The sequence below is a fragment of the Anolis carolinensis genome, unplaced genomic scaffold, assembly GCF_035594765.1.
Source record: "Anolis carolinensis isolate JA03-04 unplaced genomic scaffold, rAnoCar3.1.pri scaffold_11, whole genome shotgun sequence".
NCBI classification, from domain to species: domain Eukaryota; kingdom Metazoa; phylum Chordata; class Lepidosauria; order Squamata; family Dactyloidae; genus Anolis; species Anolis carolinensis.
In genome coordinates, this window is record NW_026943822.1 from 19,806,503 (window position 1) to 19,830,750 (window position 24,248).

Here is a 24,248-nt window from a genome sequence, read left to right on the forward strand (position 1 = left end):
GTGAGACTCTACTGTATGTTGTAATTACTGTATTTATGAATTTAGCACCAAAATATCACAATGCATCACAAATATTGTGAGGGGGCGGGGCCGTGCCCGTGCGCACGCCCATGTTCCAGAAGCATTCTCTCCTGACGTTTCTCCCACATCGACGGCAGAGGTTGTGAGGTATTGGGATTGATTGATGGGTCGCGTGAGAGAGAGAGAGTGAGGGGGCGGGGCCGTGCCCGTGCGCGCGCCCAACATCCCATCTGCGCGTGCGTGAAAGCGAGATTGAGATTGTGGCGGTTGGTCGCGTGAGAGAGAGAGGGAGGGAAGGAGGGGGGCGGAGCCGTGCGCGCGCCCCACGCTCTCGTGAGCGAGCGCCAGAAGCGCCGCTGCCAAGGCTTGTTGCTCCTCCCGCCGCCGCCGCTGCTGCCACTCACTCTCTTGATGTATTTCTTCTTCTCTATGTGAGCCTGAAGAGAAGAAGAAGCAGCAGCAATTCTTTTTTCCCCCCGGACCGGACTCGACCCGCGATGGCGGCGAGGCGGCGCTGGCTCCTCTTCCTGGGCTCCTTTTGGGTCGCGTTCCTCTTGGAGCCGAGTGCCAGCGCCTCAGCCTCGCGAAGCAACAGCCCTTCTTCGCCTCAGCAGCCCGCAGGTGAGAGAAAGAGAGCGAGCGAGCGAGCGTGTGTGTGAGAGAGCCGGCCATGACTCCTCACATTAGAAACCCCCCTCTTTTCAGGAATGGTCTTTCCTCGCCTGTGGAACGTTGAGGGAGGGCGACTGGACTGCGGGGGGAAAAACAGGGGGGAGAAGATTGAGATAGAAGGAGACTGTTGCTCCTTCTGTGTGTGAATGGAATGGTTTGGCTTGTTTTGGGGCGCGCGTGTTGGGCTGCGTGAGGGATTCCTTTTAATAGGTTTTTTTTTTTATTTGGGAAGAGGGGGAGTGTTCCAGCAACAACCACCAGATTTCTTCTAGTAAATAAATAAATAATTAAATGCATGACTTTATGTTTGGGATGTGTGTGTGTGTTTCCAACAACAACAACCACCACCAGATTTTGTTACTATTTTGGTTAATGAATCAATGTATGACTTTATTTTTGGGGGTGTGTGTCGCCACCAGATTTCTTCTAGTAAATAAATAAATAATTAAATGCATGACTTTATGTTTGGGGTGTGTGTGTATGTGTTTCCAACAACAACAACCACCACCAGATTTTGTTACTATTTTGGTTAATGAATCAATGTATGACTTTATTTTTGGGGGTGTGTGTGTCTCCAACAACCACCACCAGATTTCTTCTAGTAAATAAATAAATAATTAAATGCATGACTTTATGTTTGGGATGTGTGTGTGTGTTTCCAACAACAACAACAACCACCACCAGATTTTGTTACTATTTTGGTTAATGAATCAATGTATGACTTTATTTTTGAGGGTGTGTGTCTCCAACAACAACAACCAGATTTCTTCTAGTAAATAAATAAATAAATGCATGACTTTATGTTTGGGGTGTGTGTGTGTGTTTCCAACAACAACAACCACCACCAGATTTTGTTACTATTTTGGTTAATGAATCAATGTTTGACTTTATTTTTTGGGGGTGTGTGTCGCCAACAACAACCACCAGATTTCTTCTAGTAAATAAATAAATAAACACATGACTTTATGTTTGGGGTGTGTGTGTTTCCAACAACAACAACCACCACCAGATTTTGTTACTATTTTGATTAATGAATCAATGTATGACTTTATTTTTGGGGGTGTGTGTCTCCAACAACAACCACCAAATTTCTTCTATTGTAATTAATGCTCTGAGTGTTTAAATGTTATTTATCTCTTGTATTCAATGGTTTTAATGGTTTAATTGATAGTTAAATGTTATTATTTAGTTGTTACGATTTTTTCCCAATTATATGTACGTTGGCATTGTTTTTTTATTCCATTAGATACGTTGTAAACCGCCTTGAGCCCCCCCCCCTTCCAGGGTTGAGAAAGGTGGTACAGTACAGTAGAGTCTCACTTATCCAACATCCGCTTATCCAAGGTTCTGGATTATCCAAGCCATTTTTGTAGTCAATGTTTTCAAAATATCGTGATATTTTGCTGCTAAATTCGTAAATACAGTAATTACAACATAATGTTACTGCATATTGAACTACTTTTTCTGTCAAATTTGTTGTATAACATGATGTTTTGGTGCTTAATTTGTAAAATCATAACCTAATTTGATGTTTAATAGTCTTTTCCTTAATACCTCCTTATTATCCAAGATCTTCGCTTATCCAAGGTTCTGCTGATCCGTTTAGCTTGGATAAGTGCGACTCTTCTGTATTTTGGTTAATGAATCAATGTATGACTATTTTTGGGGGTGTGTGTGTCTCCAACAACAACCACCAAATTTCTTCTATTGTAGTTTATTTATTTATTTATTTATTACATTTATATCCCGCTCTTCTTACCCCGGAGGGGACTCAGAGCGGCTTGCAAATCAAATGTACATACAATATATTATTAGCATAGTACAATATAATTATTAAATTACTATATTGTACTATATCATTATATTTATTTATTTATTACATTTATATCCCACTCCTCTCACCCCGAGAGGGGACTCAGAGCGGCTCACAAATCAAATGTACATAATATATTATTAGGATAGCACAATATAAGCATTGAATTACTATATTGTACTATATCATTTTATTTATTTATTTACTACATTTATATCCCGCTCTTCTCACCCCGGAGGGGACTCAGAGTGGCTTACAAATCAAATGTTCATACAATATATTATTAGGATAGCGCAATATAAGCATTAAATTACTATATTGTACTATATCATTATATTTATTTATTTATTTATTACATTTATATCCCGCTCTTCTCACCCCAGAGGGGACTTAGAGCGGCTTACAAATCAAATGTACATACAATATATTATTAGCATAGCACAATATAAGCATTAAATTACTATATTGTACTATATCAGTATATGGTAATATTATTAGTAATATTACATTTAATATATAATACATAATTAATATTATTATATTATATGATTAGTATGATATTGTATTACATTATAATATTATCAATATTATAAGTTAATATAGTTAATGCTTTGTCTGAGTGTTTAAATGCTATTTATGCCTTGTGTTCAATGGTTTTAATGATTTAATTCATAGTTATGTTAGTGTTTAGTTGTTATGATTTTTTCCCTATTATATGTATGTTGGCATTGAATTTTTGCCATCAGAAATGTTGTAAACTGCCTTGAGTTCCCCCCCCCCCCCCCGAGTGAGAAAGGCGGTATATACATATAGTAAATGAATAAATGAATGAACCAATGCATGATTTAATGTTTGGGATGTGTGTGTGTTTCCAACAACTACCACCAGATTTCTTCTATTGTAGTTCATGCTTTGTCTTAGTGTTTAAATGTTATTTATGCCTTATGCTTAATGGTTTGATTGATAGTTATTATGTTAGTGTTTAGGTGTTATGATTTTTTTCCTATTATATGTATGCTGGCATTGAATTTTTGCCAATAGATATGTTATAAACTGCCTGGAGTCCCCCCAGGGGTGAGAAAGGCGATATATTGAATCTCCACTATTTACTATATAGAGATATATAGTAAATAAATACATGAATGAATGAAACAATGCATGACTTTATGTTTGTGTGTGTGTTTCCAGGAACAACTACCAGATTTCTTCTATTGTAGTTAATGAATCAATGCATGACTTTATTTTTAGGGGTGTGTGCGTTTCCAACAACCACCACCAGATTTCTTCTATTGTAGTTAATGCATAGCTTTATTTTTGGTGTGTGTGTGTGTTTCCAACAACAACTACCAGATTTCTTCTATTGTGATCAATGCATGGCTTTATGTGTTGTCGAAGGCTTTCATGGCCGGAATCACTAGGTTGCTGTGAGTTTTCTGGGTCATGTGGCGATGTTCCAGAAGCATTACCTCCTGACATTTTGCCCATATCTATGGTAAGCATCCTCAGAGGTTGTAAGGTTTGCTGGAAATTAGGCAAGTGGTTTTTATATATCAGTGGATATATGAAACAATCTGGAAACAGCATATTGTTTGAGAACACAGAAATTCTGGACCACTCTTAACTACCATGTCAGGCGTTATGGAGAAACCATTGAAATCCACAAGCATGAGGACAATTTCAACAGAAAGGAAGAAACCATGAAAATGAACAAAATCTGGCTACCAGTATTAAAGAACTCTAAAATTAGGACAGTAAATTAAGAACACTCAAAAACAGAGGAATTCCAGACAAGAAACAATCAGGGCCAGCTAATCACCTCCCAAGAAAGGTTTCCCTCTGACAAGCAGCCAAGCTTTGAAGCTGCAAGGCTATTCAGTGCTAATCAAGGTGATTATTCACATTAGCTTCAAACAGACAAGAGTTCTTTCTTCCACCTTGGACATTTCACATATATATAATATATCTATATATAGTTTCCAGCAAACCTCACAACCTCTGAGGATGCCTGCCACAGATGTGGGCAAAACGTCTGGAAATAATGCTTCTGGAACATGGCCATACAGCCTGGAAAACTCACAGCAACTCATGGCTTTGTGTTTGGGAGAGTCTTGGTATTCAAACCCAACAACCACAACCAAAAAGAAAATCAAAACACACTACATATAGCAATGCTTTTAGTTGTGAGCCGCTGTGAATCTTCGTATGGAGAGTAAAAGCGGGATATAAATAAACATAATAATAATAATACACCAGCAAGGGTTTTGTAAGCCTCTGAGCACTGTTCTATGCCAGAGATGTCTTTATTTTCTTTTTAAATGTCTCTCTTTTAAATGGATCTCTTTCACAAACCCCTCCATCAACAAATCCAGGGCCCTTCCACACAGCTATATAATCCAGAATATTTGCTTTGAACCGGGATACCACAGTCCACACTGCCATATAATCCAGCTCAATGTGGATTTTATACATCTGTGTGGAAGAGGACTGAGGGATCTACAAGAGTCCCTATGCACTTTTATCGGTTAAAGATTTTTAAAAAAAAATGATCCCTGTGTTTGTTGGTGTTTGTGTTCAAGCCCCCTGAAAACAAGCAAGAGACCCTCAAGGATCCTGTCCTGCGAGTCTCTGAGCCCATCAGAGATTTCTTCATTTTTAAAATTAAAAATATTGAATTCCTTATGCCTGAGGGATGTTAGTGTTGCTCTTCCAACCTCTTCCAACACACGAAAACCATGCAAACAAGCAACCCACAAGGGTGCCGTCCTGTATGCCTCTGAGCCTTTTGAGATGCCAGGGATTTCTTTTATGTTTTTCAATGAATCTCCTATGTCTGGGACTGTTGTTGCTGTTCTAATTCCCTCCAACCAAACCCCTCCACATTGACAGGGACCTGTACATTCCAATATGATTTATTAAAAATTTCATTTTTTTTAGTCTGCCCAGGGAATTTTCTATGGGTTGTGCAACTAATTGCCATGCGATTTCCACTTCTATCCCCAACTGAATGGTAGTGTGCATACTGAATTCCGATCTAATATCCTTCAGAGGTGGCATCTGTATTGAAGAATTAAAGCAGTTTTCACACACAAGCAAGCAGTCCTGTTCCTGCATGCCTCTGAGCACTTTTACTTGTGTGAGGGATATCTTTGTTTTTTATTTTAATGCCAGGGGGTGCTGGTGTTGGCATTTAACCTCCCTCTAACAACAACAATTCAGGAAAGCCCTTCTTATAAGCAAGGGTCCTCTCCTACACGCTTCTCTGAGCCCAGGGGGTATTTATAGAGTGGTCATGGAGACAGAGGGGCCTGTCTGTTGCTTCTACTGCAGCAGACAGCGGGCCTTGCGCAGGAGTGAGCAGTGATTTCTTGCAGCCCCTTCCTTTTCTTCCCCAGCCTTGCATTTTGTTTCTGTATGTGCATATTTTGCAGTATGGCTTGACTATCACTTCTCTGAAATGCTTGGGACCAGAACCATTTTGGAATCCCTCCCACCCTGGATTTTGGACTATTTGTCTATACATAATGAGGCATCTTGGAGATGAGACCCAAGTCGAAACAAAAATTCTGCTTATGTTGTGCACATTTCCTGAAGGGAATGCTATTTACAATATTTGTCATCATTTTGTGAGTGAAACAAAGTTTGTGCACATTGGATTTCTAGTGTTAAATGTGTCACGTATCTCAGACATCCATATAGATAATTTTGGATTTTTGGATAAGGGATATGCAACCTGTATGTGTCTTTTGTTGCTAAATGTTAAAAATGGATGTGGAGATCGAAGCTGCGCTGTGAATATGTGTATGAAAAAAGAGAGATGGTCAATTGACTTTGAAAAGGGGACTCCCTGGCATAAATCTGTCACTGGCTATTTAAAGGCACACCTCCCCACCTTGTGTAGAAAGGCAGACGGTGGCAGGAGAGGAGGTGGGGGAATAGCAGTTCCACTTGTAAGACTTGTGCTGTATTGGACACGTTTTGTGTACCAGCAGAGGCCACTGCAAACCTCCATAGTAGGTGGTTACTCATGCTATCATCTACTACGCTGTACGGAAAGGAGAGGGAAGCCACCGTAAAACCATTCCTCAGTTCTGTATTTATCAATGAATAGTTCACAGAGAGCGTTTACTCATTCTTTCCTTCTCTTGCTGTCGCTGCTGTTGATTGGATTTGAGGAAGGAATTCTCCTGAAATCAAGACTGTGCAGTTGCTTTTCTGAAAACCCTCAATTCACTGCAAACAGCCCTGTTTTTAACACGAGAAATTGGGCAAGGTGTAAATGCTGTGAATGTTAAGCATGTTGGAGTTCTGCTAAATTCAGCTGTATGCCCTCCCATTATACTGATGTCATTGTGATGTGCAGCAGGATCCTGAGTATGTTTTTCTCTGAAATAAGGTCTTTTGTACCCTGTGGAGCATTTTCCTAGGTGATCTTGCATAGGGTTGCTGCTTTGATGTATTTCAGTCATCAGTGAGTTGGCTGCTCCTTAAGTAGCATTTTATGATATCATAAGTAAGGCAAATTAACCGCAAGTAATACACACTAGCATAATAAAGACATGTACTGTAACAGGCTGCTGTTTTACTGTCATGGGTATCTGCATTAGAAAAGATTGATGTTAAGATAGGAAAAAATTGAAATACTTCAGTTGAAACTAAAAAACTATGGTCTCTACTATATTCATATTCTGGGTTTACAAATGAAGCAGCTATTATATTTGACATTGGTCTTTCTATTTTTCCATTTTGTATGTTGGGGAGATTTTTCAACATTTTGATTTGCTTCTCATAAATGTATATCTTTTGATTACATCATATAGCTAAAACTATTAAAGGTAAATGTAAAAGAGAGATATACAGCAGAAGAGATGGGTAGTCATGTTTCTTGCAATATCTTGGTGCCATTGTAAGGAGTTCATGTGCCAGGAAAGTTGATTATGGTCATTTCCTTTTGACATTTGAGTAGAAAGAAATCTCACCTTGTTTGTTTATGATCTTTCCAAAGATAATGCTTCTGAATTGTGAAGCATGTGTGGAAGGCTGTTGCAGCTGGGGTCCAGTGATATTCCAGTGATGGCAATAGTGGAGGTGATTTCCCCATCACTCCACAGGATCTTGTTTTTCTTCCAGCACTTTTCAGCAGAATCTGAGAGTACACAGAGGCTTCTGGGGGAGGACATGGAATAGATGGGATTGTCCTCCTCCAAATCTTTCAAACTACCTCCAGCTGAAAAACACTGCTGGATTTCCATCCAAGCCATTGTACTTCAAATGTTTTGAACTACATTTCCCATCATGGTAGTTGCTTAGCTAAAATATACAATGGATATTACTTTGAGGAAATCTTATTTGTTAATTCTTGTCCTAAATAATTGCCAATGTCTTGGAGGATCGCAAGGCTTAGTACTGACATAATGAACTAGTGTGAGTGTAAGAAGATTTCAAATTCTGTAAAATACTGTATCTAGAATATGACCTTGATGTGGTTTATCATACTGTCTTGTTTCACATTTTGATGTGAGTGGAAGCATACTTGAGAGCTATTCTTAAGTGGGAAAAGATATTTGAGTGTATATGTGAGTTAAAAGCAGACTCTGCAAAACTGGTATGTCCATAGTTTAGGAAGGAAAACAATGTACAGTATATCTAAATTTCTATAGATTGTATTTTCTATATGTTAGTGTCTTGGAAGCATAGACACATATTCCTGTGTATTCTGGGATGTTGGCCACTTGCAGATTGAGGTCCACATCAGTTTTGTGAATTGCTAACAGAATGAACACAGTCCAGTGTTCTGTTCTGTGTTGAGATTGGCTTATGACTGCTAGAAAGTTGTTCTAGTGTCATGTGGTGGTTTGAGCATTGGACTACAACTCTTCATTCTCCACTTAGACATGGCAGCCTACTGAGTGACATTGGGCAAGTCATAGTCTCTCAGCCACAGAGGCAGTCATCTGAACACATTTTGCCAAGAGTAGTGAAAATGACTTGAAGGCACACAACCAAACAGTGGTGTTCTCTTTTGTGCATGATTCCCAAATGTCAACTTTCTAGATATCTTGAAGACACTTTTTTCCAGTAAATTTTTTACAGTGGACAATGAGTGAGCTAGTGAATATTGTAAAAAATATTTTAAATAAAGGCTCCTTTGAACTCAAAAGCATCCCTATATAAAGGAGGAAGCTACTGTATTTTTCCCTTCAGTTAGCCTCCCCTGGAAAATGGCAGTTCTGTTCTATCTCTGTATTACCAGTGACTGGGGTTTTTGCATTTAATGGGACAGAATTGCCTGTTCTTGGAGATTTGTAAAAATAACAATCACTTTACAAAAAGTATGCAATAGAAAAAACAAGTACACAGCAATAGGATCAAAACCATCAATTAAGTAGAGAGACAAATCAATTAAAACTAAAACAGTAATAGAAAACAATGCTAAGCAATATCAAAACTATAATCTAGTTTAAAATGCCTAGGAAAATAAAAATATATTTGTCTTGTCCCTAGGTGTGAATCCAGCAAAGATGAAGTAGAGTATTATCTCCTTAACTGCCAGACCTAATAGGTACTTTAGGGCCATATTTTGTGCCAGCAGGTTTCTGTAAAGTTTTTGAAAGGCATGGCCACGTGCAGTCCATTGCAGTAATCCAAATGAGGGATAGCTGGGCTTCAGTTATTCATGCTGTGATAATATATATCTTGGTAGGCTCATAGCTGGTTTATCAGGCTACGCTACTAAATGGTATTCCGTGTCACAAAAACCTCCTAATCACAAAGATGGATTAGTGGGCACTTTCAGGCTATGAACCTGGTTCTTCACTGGATGTACAACTCTTTCTAAACTTACCAAGCACCACACATCTGGACAGACAAACCACCCACTTACATTAACTCCATTTTGCTGGGACTGAGCTTGTATTGTGATGATTTATACATTAAATCTTTCTATCTCGCCTGGGTGGGAAAAATGCGAGAAAAAATTAAAAAAGAAGAACTAGAAGAACTGGGTTCCATCTATGTACTGATGACACCACACCAAATCCCTGGTGATGTCACTCTTGAATATATTATTAAATAAATAGCAATTAACACGTTTGGCCCGGGACTGAATTATAATATGAGAATGGGATGCCAGCACCATGAACCTGAGTGACATATCATTTAATAGTTGAAATAATTCTTCTTCAGTATAATTGACCACAGTGTCTGTTGACATTATAACAAGTAGAACAAATTGGAGACATGGTGAGATGGCTGGGATTGTAGAGTAGAAGTGGGATGAAAGACTAGAACTTTCTTCTCCTCCCCTCTTGGTTATTATGGGCATGCTGAGAATGAGGGGCAAAGATTTTTAATGAAAGTCTGAAATCATCCCATTGTAATGGTTTTTTACAGTAGTCTTAATAAACTGTGTAATTTTTGCCTGTCATTTCTTACCATCAAATCAGATTTTGGTGCTTCCCCCTATGATGTGGTTATGTTTTGTTACTTTGAGGTATTCTAAAATACATTCTAAACTATGTCACAAGGTAGTGGTTACAATTATGTATAGAACTGTGCATAAAATTCAAAATATAGTTGCCTTGTTTGTAAGAAGCTCTTCTTTTAACATTGAAAGCTCTTTTATTTAAGTCCCCTTTCATTTAAAAAAAGGATAACATTGAATTTAAAGATTTAAATTCCAGATTTGATGGTAGACATTTGTCAACTCAGTGGAATTTTCGTTCCCTTTTGTTATCTCCTCTTCCCTGACCTCCCCCCCCCCAGCTTTCAATACCACCTAAAAATGGCTCCAAAAAGTTTCCCAGACCTGTAGTCCTTTTTTTTTTTTGAGTTGGAGGCTTAAATAGGACTTCAGTGGGAAGATTGCTTCCTTCTGATTCAGTGAACTGTTCCATCAATGGGTATTGAATGCTGGATGCTTTCCAAAAACTTTGAATAAAACTTTTTTCTTGTTACATTATTAGTATAAGCTGCAAATATTATTACAGTTGTGATACTTAAGTCCTCTTTATTGATGATCACATAATATTTTATGTCAGTGGGCAAGGACAATAACCTGGTAGGATTTTTGAGCTTCGATGATAAATACTTACAGCTATATATGTAGTACTGTTTCTCTTCCTGTTTTTATTCTCTGAAGTTTCTTTTGTCATTTTTCTTATTCAAGTTTTATTTTTCCTTGTTTGATCCTGGCCAGCTAAGGATCACATATCTCACATGTTGGCTCAGTGTTTTATAGCTCATCAGTTATAGTTATGAGTTCATATCATGAAGGGGATGTGAAGTTTCCAATACTAATTACATAGAATTTTTAAATTGCTCTGATTGACCGATTTTTCATCCTTTTTGCATTGCTTCTTGAAAACTTGCCAGAATGGCTCCCCTTTTTTATTTCTGATGAAGCTTTTCATGAAACAACTCTCAGTGTCCTCCAATTTTGGCTCGGCAGGGCCTAGTATTGCACACAACAAGCTCATTCTGTTTGTTAGGACTCCCTCCAGCTTTACTTGAAGCTTTTTCTATCAACCCCTTTCACACTTTTTGAAGCATAACTAGATCTTTTCTTTCACATAAGCATGCAATGAATCTTTGCAGACTTAAGAATACCAACTAGTCTTCAAAACTGAAATATTTCCATGCCAAGTGCCAGGATTTGGTGCAGATGGTTTGACTGAAACATGCCCTTTCAAATAGGTCCTTTTTTGTGAGTCTGTTCCGAGTATTCCAAGTTTTTCATCATACTTTCCCAATAGCCTTGAAAGAAAGCCATTGGGTTGTGAAATCCTTTAAGTTATATCAAGGCATTAACAAACTGCAGAGCTTCTGCTTGTATGTCCAGGGCCTGCTTTCTGTAATTGTGAGGTCATGTGTAGTCATTATGCAGTTCCAAAGATACCCAGCTGTGACATGTTTGCAAGGTTTTTCTTTTTGCTTTTCTGTACTTACAGCCAGGGGGTATTGGAGAGAAGAAATATGAGGTAGGGGGCTACATTTTCTGCTGTTGCAGATGGCCAGTTAGAGGTTTCTGCATTCCATCCCACCCACGTTGTTAAATGACATCATGCTAAATATACTGTGAGATGCTTCACTTTATTTGGGTCATGGACCCACTTGAGAGTTGGATGAAATTATGGATTCTCTCCCCCCCCCCCCCCACCAAAAATATCACTTAAAAATTCCAGTGGAACAGGCAGGAAATAAAAGAAAAAATACTTGCTCAGTTTGTGAATATCCAGAAACCCATCCAAGGACTCCCCACCCCAATTAAGAACTGTTGCTCTGTATAGATGGCCAAGCACAAGACCTTATTGCTTCTTGAATGCCCCTGAATCCACCTGTTGAAATCTGAAATATATTGATACAGTGAGATTCTGTGTTCTCTGAAAATCCTTTCCTATTGTTTACATTGTATATTCCTTAGGAAATGCTTCTTAATTAAGACAAATTGACACAAGTGTGGGTTCGTGCATTTGAGGTGAAGCCCTAAAATTTTTACCATATCTTTAAGCACTGCTGTGTTCTGGATAATGAGATAGGAAAGGAATGGGAGACTCACTTGAATGAGACATCTATATTCTGCTACTTATTAGGGTCAGGAGAAGGGAGGAATGGATCCCATACACATCAGGAGAAGTACAGGCTGCAAAGCATCATAGAAGTACCCCATTTAAAAAAAAACCCTGTAAGGATCCCCTCTATCAATGAAAGCAAATATTTTATTTATTTTGTCAGGGTGTCTGGTAGCTTTGGCATGCTGGTAGGGAATGGGAGCCAGTATTGGCCCCTGCCTCTGTTACCACTCCTGCTTAAGGTTTTTGTTCCTATTTTTAAATTACATAAATCATAGAATTGGAACAGATGGCAAGCACCATTTAGTCCAACCCCCTGGCATGCAGGAATACAGAAGTAAAGCACTCCTTAGAGACCATGCAAGCATACACAGAAAGGGAGGCCACCTCCATCTACCTGTGTTCTTCATTGATATAAATTGAACTGTTTGTGCTTCAGCCAAATGGCATGCATGTTAATAAAATATATTAGTCATATAGCTTTTAACCTGTAAATTTTAAAGTAAATTATGTCTTGTAACTACCACTTTGTATTTTTTATACCTATCATCATTTTTGATGTTGCTGTTTTAATGTCTTATGTTTTAATTTGGAGTTGCAAGATCAAGCTCACTAGTCACGTTATTAGCATGGCTGTATTCTTGCTGGCACATAGAAGTCAAATGTGTTCATTACATAAATGGGTGTGTAGAATACTTTCTGTAAACGAGTCAAACCTGAAATGCCAAAAGTCCGATGTTGTGCCTTCAAAAATGTAAGATAAAATGGAATTGGTTATCATCTCACTATGGCACTTTAATAGCCTTAAGTATACAGTTGTCCCTCCACATTTGTAGGTTTAACCTTCATGGGTTTGTTTAGTCATGGATTATTTGCGCTGTGGCCCTACGCCATGTTCAGTAGGGATATGGATAACACTGGGGTCCATCTTGAGCTGTGTTCAGTTAAGTCGAGCTTAATCAGTGATCAAATCTTTCATTTCTGGGAGGAAATAAAATGATAGGGTGGACATGTGTCTGTTTCTCTACTCAGGTAGGGAAAGATTGGTATGCAGGGAGCATGAAGAGAAAGGGTGACTCGTGCCTGGTCCTCCAGGGCAGATGGAGCAGGATGAGGAGGAGAGAGCTAGGTTGGACAGGTAGGGTGTCAGCCATAGCAAGAGAAGGGCAAGGACAGTAGGAAGGGGTTGTAGCAGCTGCTCTTACAACACTTTCTCTGTGTCCTGGAGACCCACATTCCCAATTAATTTGAATCTTAAAATATTCAGTCACTTTTATCCCTTTCATGTGGTGCATCAAAAGGCTCTTGTTATGTCATCACTAGTAAAAAAAATAAAGAACTGATGGGAATTTGAGCACTTTATGAAGTATGTTTACAAAAAATAGAGTTATCATAATAGAGATTTCACAGAACCTTCTTGTAGCATGTTTATAATGTAATGCAGCCACTTTTTAGTTTTGTAAGCATTATTCTTGCACAAGATGGTTGCGTTGTAAAAGATAAAAATAAACACCAGCCTCTTCTTAAAAACTTCCTAGATGAACACTAATAAGTTCCCGATATTTTTATTCCATTTTAAACTGTCTATATGTGGAAAGCATTGAAGCACGAAAGTTCAGAAATCAGTTACTCTGTGTCAGAGTGAGGAAGATAGACACATTTTAATACCTGTTTGATGGCTTGTGATTTCTAATGCAATGTGTAAAATCTTTCATGCAAATGTGGATAGATAAGGCTAGGTCATATTTGTTATGTAATACAAACTTAATACTTCTGTAAAATCCTAAAGCAGTTCATAGTAGTCAAGATCTAGTATTAGATATCAGATTCAGTTTGATATTGAGAGTCAGTGCAACTGAAACTTCATTCTTATAGTATGGCACAAAAACCTAGATTGTTGTTGTTTACTTAGCTTAAGCGCCACAGTAAAAATATTTTGTATCGAATGGAAACAATAATGTCAAATCCATTTCAGTGCCACGTTGTAACACAAGAAAATCTGGAAAAAACAAAAGTTATGTGTGTGAATACTTACGCCAGGCCCTGTTACATGTATCTATTACATGAGTGTATGTAAGCATCTTTACAACAAGTACAATGTTACATCTGGTTTCTTGGATTGCCCTACTAGGATCCAAGCTAGGACCTTAAGTATCCAAAACAAATATTTCCTTAGTCTTAATATATTGCATGCCTTGTTGGTCTTTCTAATTTTTTTTCCAGTTTGGAGAAAAATAGTGAATTCTGTTCTAGGAGATTGTCATTGCACATGTTCAGGGTTCTTGTATTGGGTGGTAGAATGAATAGATATATGTAACATTTATGTGTTATGTGGCTAAGTTGGTGTAAAATATGATCATATTTTATTTCTTGCATTTTCAGCTGTTTTGAAAAATTGTAACATTTTCTATGGACTTTTTGGGGATTTTGTATATTGACATGTTAGAAGGGCTTTAGGATTGTTTGGGAGCACTCTAGGCAGTTTTTGGTTCTGAAAGGTAGGAAATTGTGGCAGTTATGGATATGAATCAAAGTATCTATGAGTCCAACTATGATGCAAACACAAATCTATTTTTCAGATTGTCTTTCCTAATCATGCTTTCCCACAGTTTGCTTTTCATTGAACAATAATTCAAGGCATGAGAATCGTGCATGTACTTAATTAATATTATTCCAGTGCATACTATACATATTTGAGTCTTTTGGAATTTTTGGCAAACAAGTTGCTTGTTAATGGCATAGAACAGTGGTTCTCAACCAGGTGTTTTGGCCTACAACTCCCAGAAATCCCAGCCAGTTTACCAGCTGTTAGGATTTCTGGGAGTTTAAGGCCTAAACATCTGGGGGCCTAAAGGTTGAGAACCACTGGCATAGAAGTAACCGTAACTTAAAAAATACTTTTTACATAGGGAAATAAAAATTTTACAAGTGCTGAAGCTATGGAAAAATATAGCCTTCCACCCCCTTTTTTCTTTTCAGCTCTGAAAAGATGTAATATTAGCACCTTTACAGATTGAAATTCACAATTCTTCACATTTATGCTCTTCCAATCTCAGCAGGCGATCTTCCAGTTTTGATGTTAGTCATGTTATGATCTTCATAGTGAATCCTTGGACAATTCAGAAAATGCCATGGGATCTGAAGGCAGTATTTCATATGCATGATAATACCTTGTGCAGGCATGTTTCAGCACAAATGTGCTGGTAAAATTACTGGCGAGACTATAGACATCATTTATAATTGCATGTTTATACTCATATGCATGCAGTCTGTCTTTTTCGCACACAAATACACACTTTTAAAATGATTTTAAAGAACACTGTATACCTGCCACCTTTACGGGCTTAACTTTTACTGATTTGATGAATACCATATGTTCTCTCTAGGAAGCCTTCTAGATCTTCCAGGGTGACTCTGTAGTCAATCTCTGCCAGAAGGTCTGCTAAGAATTCTAACGTTTACTTCGTAATGCAGAATTTAGAAGTTGTTGCTTTTTCTTAAGGACTTGATCAACAACGGTCTTGGTAAATTGTGATCTATTTATCTCTGGAGAGTACATAACAATAAAATATGTTTATCTAATGTTCTTAAGATTCTTTTGGCTTATGTGGAACCTTAAACATGTAATATCCTGTTACGTTGCTGTAAATATTTGTTATACAGTTATAAATACTGCTGTTGGTGTCTAGTGTAGGAATACACTGTCTCAAAAGTTTGAGATGTTTGGTTTTCAGTAATATATATCTTGTTTTTGTTTATCGTAATCCTTTTTGGAAGTTGTAGTCAATTTTGTGCAGTGCATCTTCACTCCTAGGACTGGGATTTACGAAGTTAAAGCTGATAAAGTACACATGTGTTTATTGAGGGTATGTGAGTTTATATGTAGTATAGAATAATAGATTCTTATTTTAAAAGTGACTGGAAGTTTGTGACAAATTTACAAGGGTATGTAGATGACTGAAGGATGTCACTTGCAAACAGTACTTTCTGTCATGTTTCTCTTGCAGACGATATGATCAGATGTAATATAGATAGATACGATTTCTGTCTTGCAGTTAGCTCCTTGTAGATTGTACTGCTTAGGTTTGGCTCATTGGTTTGCTTCCAACTTCTGCTTGCAACCTAATTGTCCTGTTCTCAGCTTCACAGTGTACTGAAGGCTGCTCTGCATGTGAGGACTAGTGATCTTTCATAAGTAGTTAGATTACATCATGAATTATACTTGCAAGAAAATACTGTGCGTCTGTGAAAGTGCCCTAATTTGAATAGGCAGAGATTTTCAACCTGTCTTCAGGATACCTTTTGAAAATATTTGTATTTGGAATAAAATTACTTTTGTCTGTTGTCAGAATACTAAGTTCTGTAACTCTATTGGTATGCAATTTTTGGCTGTGCTTTCTTTCTAGCATTTGAATACTTGAAGGCATGCTAAGAATTTGTCAAGGCAAACTGCTGAGGCAATAGTTTATTGTGGCACATATTTTTGCAGTTGGAAGTTTATTTAAAGCAGTCTAAATATCCTAAAGGCACCAAAGCCCATCTGATCTTGGAAGCTAAGCAGGGCCAGTCCTGCTTAATCCTGGGATGGACAACTGTTAATGGATACCAGGTGCTGTAGGCTCTATTTCAGAGGAAGGAACTGGCAAAACCACCTCTAAATATTTCTTGCCTTAAAAAACCGTATGAAATTAATGGGGTTGCCTTAAGTTGGAAAGCAAATTGAAGGCACAAACACAGTTTATTTAAATGAGTGGAGTGGATGTTGCCAAAAACATACCTTTAAATATAGACTAATTATACTGCTAAGATCTGATATCAAATTACATTAATTGACTATTAACTGAATCATTAGGTAACTGCTGAACTTTTAAATATAGAAAACTGTCAGGCCAAGTCAAACTGTTGGTCCATGTAATTCAGTATTCTCTCATTTGCAAAGATTGACATGGCCCTTAGTTTTTCAAAGCCGAGTGCTTTCTTACCCTGATTTCAAAATGGTAGCAATTAACGTGGCAGCTTGGTACTCTAGTACGGAAATCTTCCATTTTTGTTTATAGGAAAATCTTGTACTCCAATTGCAAGTAATAAATACTACCATTAAGAATATCAAAGTCATGTTCCCTGAAATGATACAATACTGGGAACATGAGTATAAGAGGACAATATTTACTTTAGTTGGTTTTATTAATGTAACTTTGAGTAATAAACACAGTAGCTTGCCTATGTGGTATCTTGACATTGATTTGAACTTGTTGTTTAATGCAGATTTTTGGCATTGTTGGTGTTTGCCTTTTCTTTTCAGCACATAGAAGCAACTTAGTGTAGTGTTTCTCAAACTGTGCTCCTTCAGGTGTTCTGGACTTCCTCTCCCAGAAATCCCAGCCAGCATATTAGCTGTTAGGAATTGTGGGAGCTGAAGTCCAAAACATCTGGAGGAGAACAGTTTGAGAAACACTGACATAGTGTTATGGCAGTAATATCAATACCATCATCATGCTATAAGTCAGTGGTTCTCAACCTGGGGTCCCCACCAGTCCTAACAGCTGGTAAACTGGCTGGGATTTTTGGGAGTTTTAGGCCAAAAACATCTCAGGACTCCAGGTTAAGAACCACTGTTTAAGTAGAAGAGTTTGTGTACACTCATTTTAGGTTTAGGGAAACACTTAGCTTAGTATGTTTAGGGAGATGGATGTGGAAGATCAGAGCCTTCTCTTGAATCTACTGAAATGATTTCTGAATTCTCCACTAATGGCTATTAAATTGCTATTCTTGCCTCTGGGTCTGATCTTTTTCAGATTGACATTAGAACTAGAGAGTGTTTGCTGGGGTAAAAAGAAAGTGAAAGGTAAACCCAGGCTATTAAATTTTTGAACCTTTCGAGATGGAATTTTAAACTATATTTGATGGAATATGTAATGTAGTGTCCAAAACTATTTTATACTGCTACCTTTAAAAAGTGAACAAAATCCAAAGCGAAATAGTTTTCATGACCCTTGGGTGTAAGTTGACCTTTTGCTGGCAGTGGTCCCAATTTCAAAGAATGTGTCACTCCTCTGTGCCAAACTTTCAAAACAGGTATTACTTTACACTTTAATTAACTGCATACATCTTGAAAAGGAAATAAACTAGTGGGCTTTTTCCACCCTGGCACATAAAGCCTTGCTTCACAGAAGAGAGCACTTAAGCAGGAACAAGGCAGCTTGTGTGAAACGAGCTAAGATTGTATACTTTAAGGGGGAAAAGTCTGATCTTAGTGTGTAGCTCTTGGCAGTTTCAGACAAAACAGTCAGTGTTCTCTTAGTTCAGGGAGGGGGGAAATATTGAAAACTGTCTTCTGAAAAACCCATTGAGGGAAATGGCTGCAGACTTATTCTCTGAAAGCCGTCTGTCTTTTTGTTAGATTCTTATTTCTATAGACTCTCTTTTAGCCATTCATAATCTTTAGAATTAAGAAACTCTGACTGTGAAAATGGCAATAATTTAAAATTGTAGTCTAGTGAAGACTAATGCACTTTTTTTAAAAAAAACAAAACCCATATCTCCTTAGAAACCAGGTCTATTGTCTTGAGAGATCTCATTGCCCAGTAAGTGGATATAAAATTATAGGATAATGAATATGTGTATGCACATATGTGTAGTGGGACTACTCACCCATATTTATATTATTTGTACTTTAATAGGATCAAAAGGGGGGAAATCGGAAACCCTTTGAAGATCAGAATCAAAACAGAAAGAAACCTATATGGAAGAACTATTAGTTGACTTTGGTAGACCAGGAAGTAAACAGTTTCTCGAAATCAGATGATCAGGATGAATGTTTGTCTCCCTTAGTCTGATATATAAGTATTAAACTATCAGTGGAAAACTAAATGGTTCTTCAAACTTGTTTTAAGGTGTCTCCCAAAACAGCTTGCAATCTGCTGTACTAGCTTACTCCTATGAACTACTAGTGTGATCTAGTGCTTAGATGCTGGGTTAGAACTGCCCTATGTACTCACGTCTAATTCTTGAAATATTTATCAAAAAAATCAACCCAAAACAATACACTTAGTAATATTTTAATTATTTTAAAGAGAAGCTTCTATCAGGCCTAAATGCTTTTAGAAAGCTATATCTGAAAAGTTCCAAAATTTATTGATTTAGAAGGAAACACTTCTTTGGGATCTGTATTGTTCCAGGCTTTACACAAAATTAACATTCTGATATTCAGCATTGAGCCCCAAAGTCTTCATTGTTTTATTCTTGGAATAACACATGGTGTATTTTGACAGCTTACTTCTCGAGAATATTATTAGTGTTGGAACAGCATAGCCTGTATAAACTTCCTGAAAGGAAACAATTCTAAAATATCCAGGAAACCATTAGGAAATATGAACTCTTGCTCCTGTGTGCTCCTTAGGATCTATTTCCCCTCCTAGATCAACTATTCTGGTTTTTTTTTAACCCATTAAAAACACACACCCCTTCCGTAGAACTGTTGCAAATCTAATGTTTTTCAAAAGGCCCAGTAAACTTGATTTTGTAAAGTGCAAGCTTTATTACTGTAATAGAGGCTCCCAGGTGCCATGCTGTATTTTTGAACCCTTCTGAGTTGACCACTTTGACTCAGAAGTGTTCACAATACAGCATGTGTTTCTCTTCTTTTAAAAACAGCAAGAAAATGGAAATTATTCATATTTAACAATATGAAAAGATGACCTTCGAGAAAACAATATACATTTTTTCTCTCATATATGCTGTGGACATCCGCATTGCATTCATTTTTGCATTAGCAATTTGATCACCTTGAAAAACACTTGTATGAAGTTAACTCTAGAAAATGCTACTTCTTATAGATTGCTCCAGGAAGAGCATACACATATGAGCATGCCAAACATTCATTTATGAGAAAGCTGCAGTTAAATATGTTGCATGATTCAGACCAAATCATGGTAATTGGCATGTCTCCTTCGTCTACCTGCTTTTCACATTCCTGTTATTTAGTAGTAGTCTACAGTTATCTGTCTCCAAATCTCCTTTGGTTGTCCATTCTTCTTTTGTATCACTACATAACCTTTTGGCTCTTAGACCTACTCTGAGTTTTCTTCAACCTTGCCTTTTCTCTTCCTCAACCTCATTTTCCCCATTAATATATTTTTTCCAGAGAGGATCAGAAATGACTGTTTCAGACATTGCAGTGTTGTCTCAGGATAGGCTTTTGGTTGTTTGCAAAAACCTTTTAGTCTTACGGATTTCTGTAAGCAGACATAATCCCTAAGAGTTGACTACACAAAGCTTTAGGAGCACTTTAGATAGTGGTGTCAGTGACAGCTCCCTGTCTGGGAAATGGCAAAAAATAAAGAAAACTCTAAATTTCTGTAATTTGTCAGTTCTCTAACCTGAGAGAACACCGTTCTGATAATCTCTAGGTCTTCCAATGCAACTTTGTGGTGAACTTCTGTCAGAAGTTGACTGCAAATTCAAGTCGGAAGACCTACAAAATGTCCAGAGAAGAGTTTTCTTCAGGTATCTCTAGATCCTCCAGATATTAACCATAGAGTCATGATTTAAGAATATAGAATTCCTAAAGAGAACAATTAATCAACACTGCAAATGTGAAACTCGCAAATGTAAAGAGCCAGTTCTTGGAGTATGTATAGTAAAGCCCACTTGAGTTATCTGCTGTTGATAGGCCAGATGGGCTAGTGAGGATTATAACACATGTAGTTTAAAAGCTGTGGAATTTAAGGGATTATTGCTGAGCTCTTAACTGGATTTTTTAAAACAAAAATCTGCTTGAATGTATGTTCAGTGGAAAGAGCTGTCGTGAAAAGATTTTGATTTCATTCATCCAGTTGCAGTTAATTATTGACAAAAAACCGCTGAACTCTGTAGATTTTATTCATCCTTCAGTCTAGAACTGGGAGAACAAATACAATGAAGTCATCTTTCCCTGTCTCTGTGAAAACTGTTTTAATGTTGGAAATATTGCTGTAAAATGTAACCAAGGAGATAACCAGGTGGAAAGACATAGTGCTGATTTGTTGACGCCATCTCATTTTCCAGTTCCATGAAGAAATATGTAGTGATAGCATGTGGAAGTGTTTTATTGAATGAAGATAATGTTCACATGGTGCAAGCTGTGCATAATTGAATGTTTCCAGTTTACTATATGTGTTTTGGAGGCAAGTAGATTTTGGACCAGGGGCTAGTTGGCAGTAAATAGTGAATAACAAAAAAGATGGTATTTATTTATTTATTTATTTATTATAGCATTAAGCTATGGAAACAATGTTTTTGTTTTGCTTATATGTAATGGAAGAGGTTTCTGAGGGACTTCATAATAGCCCATCTAGCATACATGGAAGATGCTCTTTGTGTATTAATTTCAGATGTCCAGATCCATAATACATTAATACTTTTATTTTCATCTTGCACAAATAAAAATGTGGGTGAAAATCCAATTTTGCTGTTAAATTGTGGACTAATTTGACTAATCCACTCTCTAGAATGCCCAGTAATACTAGTTTGGAAAGTTTCTGGCCCAGGCTGTAGGACAGTCTTTTCCAACCTACTTGCATCTATTTTTACCCTGTCAGTAATGAATACTTTATACTTGTGAAAGTAGTTTATTCTTTAGTGAACACTTCAAATGATCATATCTTTCCTTTGCATGATATTATCAAAATTAACAGACTTTTATTATCAGGCAACCAATGGAATGCAGAGTGTCCGATGTGCATTGATAGTTTAGGAGCCTCTGGGGAGAAGTCAAACTGGCTTTTTAAAAAGGAGTCAGCATAATTTTCAAAAGCAACATTTATTCTAAGGCATCTTTAGTTCTATATCTAATTTTTGTGGGGAATAAATGGCAGTAATTTGGGTTATCCATGCAATACTTATGGTTGATTATATTGCTGTTACATCTTTATGAATCTTTTTTCATTCCTTCTAAATTGCATTTTTGAAAATAGATAATTATTTGATTTTATTTATGTACTGCCCTCACCCAAGCAACTCGAAGCAACATAATGATCTACTACTGGCTGCTGCTTTATTCTTCCAACTATTCCGATAAAACTTATGTTGAGAAATATTGACTGAACGAAGATGATCCAATGACTTCATAAACAAGTAGAAGTTGAACATGTGTCTATTCATTCCTGATCTAACCCCACTTCATTGGATGTGTTTTTGTATTAAGCAATGAAAGGGGCATCCAAGTCCATTCCCCTACCAGAACAGGACCCTACAGCTGTGATACGGCTTATTTATGTTCTATGCTGTCACTCCAATTCAGGCAAATATTGTAAAGATAAGTGGTTTGGAGAAAATGTGAAGAAAAATAGAGGGTTGAAATACGAGGAAATGCAACATTGCTTGGGGCTTTTTGGTAATCACTTGGGTGAGACCCTTCAAGTTCATTTGGATTGTTAATCTGAATGTGGACTTGAGTGTTAGTGTTGTTGGAGCTTATATATCTGTTTTGGAGGATTATGGGGCTAAATGTTTCTGTAGAAAGAGGGGTTTTTTTTCTGTTCCAATGAATTCATAGTGTGATCATTGGAACAGATGTTCTGTATCTCATAAATTCTCAGATTGGGTTACTTTGAATTTCAGTCATGGGTGTCAGGCATTTTTGATAGGAATAAAATAGATTGGGACTGTTGATGCAAACCAAAAGGAAAAAAAATAAGTATGGATTTTCAAAAGACAGACACTTATTGCTATTTTGAAAAATTGGCTACCCTCAGTGAGCATAGCTTTCCCTCTTTAAAGGGAGCACACATGTATTTGTGTTGAGATCTGTAGTAAATTAAAAAGGTAATGAGTCAGTTGCATTGATGTTTATCTTAGATTGTATGAGATAAAGGAGGAAAGATTTTGGCAAACACAACCACTTTCTCTTTTTTCCTTTCTGTAGTTTTACTCACTGGCTCAATGTTTGAGTCCATTTGTTTTAAAGGGAAAAAGTGGTATAATGTAACATTTGATCATTTACATTTTGGGCTTAAATTTGGCCATATGGGCACATAACTTCTGCTGTTAATGCTGTATCAAAACCTGGCTGTCAAACTTCCCCCCACCCCAGGATTGCCCTAATATTAGTTTGTTTTTTTCTTCATTTCTAACTTTCTATTTTCCTGAGGGACTTCATAAATATCACTTCCTTCTACAAAGCTGCTGACATAAAGCAAAAATTTCTAATACATTATTCATGTGATGTTCATTTTCTGTGTTTAGGAATTAATGCAGTTTCACTTGGAAATTCTTTTCCATGACTGATAAAGAAGAAGAAAAAAGATGGCAAAGCAAATATTGTTTGCCGAGTTCTGCATTACAGGTTAAATCAAATCAACAAAAGAAAGAGTTTACATAAATATGTATTGTTAAAAAAGTTTTAAAGGAATTCAATTATATGGAGAGAGATCAGTAAATGAAACTAGACTGTTATTCTACACAGTGTTTAGTTTGTGAGATTAAGCTGAATGTCTAGGGAAGTGTAAAATCAATCATCAATATGTAGAAAAAGCCTTGAGCACGTCGTTGTTTCATTGTAATTGTATTTTGGATAGACTTCATTCTTAAAACTCAGTGAATATGTACTACCCAGAAAGTGAAGTATAATTAAGTTCCCTCACTGGTTTCTTTGGGAGAGGTCCCAGTCCCTAAACATATTGAATGATGAGAACTCTCTGTGACTAAGTAATTATAAGGAGACCCAAGGAAGAGCTCACTGACCAGTTTTCAAATAAGTACATATCCAGTTATGTGTCTGTTTCCATGCCACTGACATTGTGTCATTGCGGATACTTTCTTCCATCCCTTCCATATCGGCTAAAGTTGATGGCCTCAAGTGCCTTTTTTGTCTTATTCACCTTGGAATTCTGTCATTGTAGATGTGGCTCAAGGAAAGTCCAAAATACATCATATCCTGGTCCTTGTGATAAGAAAGGGAATAAGCTAGGAGTGATAGGCTGCAGAATTTATTTTGTGACAGTCCTATCACCAAGAATGTGCAACCATTGGATCTGCATGGCTATCTACCAGCAGTGCCTCTGGGAGAAAATTAGACTGTTTCTAAATATCTTTCATCTGATCAGGAACAATTGGCCTTAACTGATCAGGCTGAAGGTCATAGTTTTGCAGGCCAAGAAATTAATATTGTTGATCATTCTACTAATTGTGAAACAGAT

At 37.2% G+C, this 24,248-nt stretch overlaps 1 protein-coding gene across 10 annotated transcripts in view; it reads left to right on the plus strand.

The window, feature by feature from the left end:
* The first annotated feature begins 344 nt into the window (after nt 1-344).
* neo1 (neogenin 1) overlaps nt 345-24,248 on the plus strand; it is a 72,247-nt gene continuing 48,343 nt past the window's right edge. For 4 of the 10 annotated variants that reach the window (XM_003227708.4, XM_008121007.3, XM_008121010.3 and 1 more), the window contains exon 1: nt 346-642. In XM_003227708.4, the coding sequence (XP_003227756.2) occupies nt 519-642 (124 nt within the window). In that variant the 5' untranslated portion in view covers nt 346-518. Of the gene's footprint in view, nt 643-24,248 lie in introns of all 10 variants that reach the window. The other 6 variants (XM_008121008.3, XM_008121011.3, XM_008121012.3 and 3 more) reach the window with 2 other exon arrangements.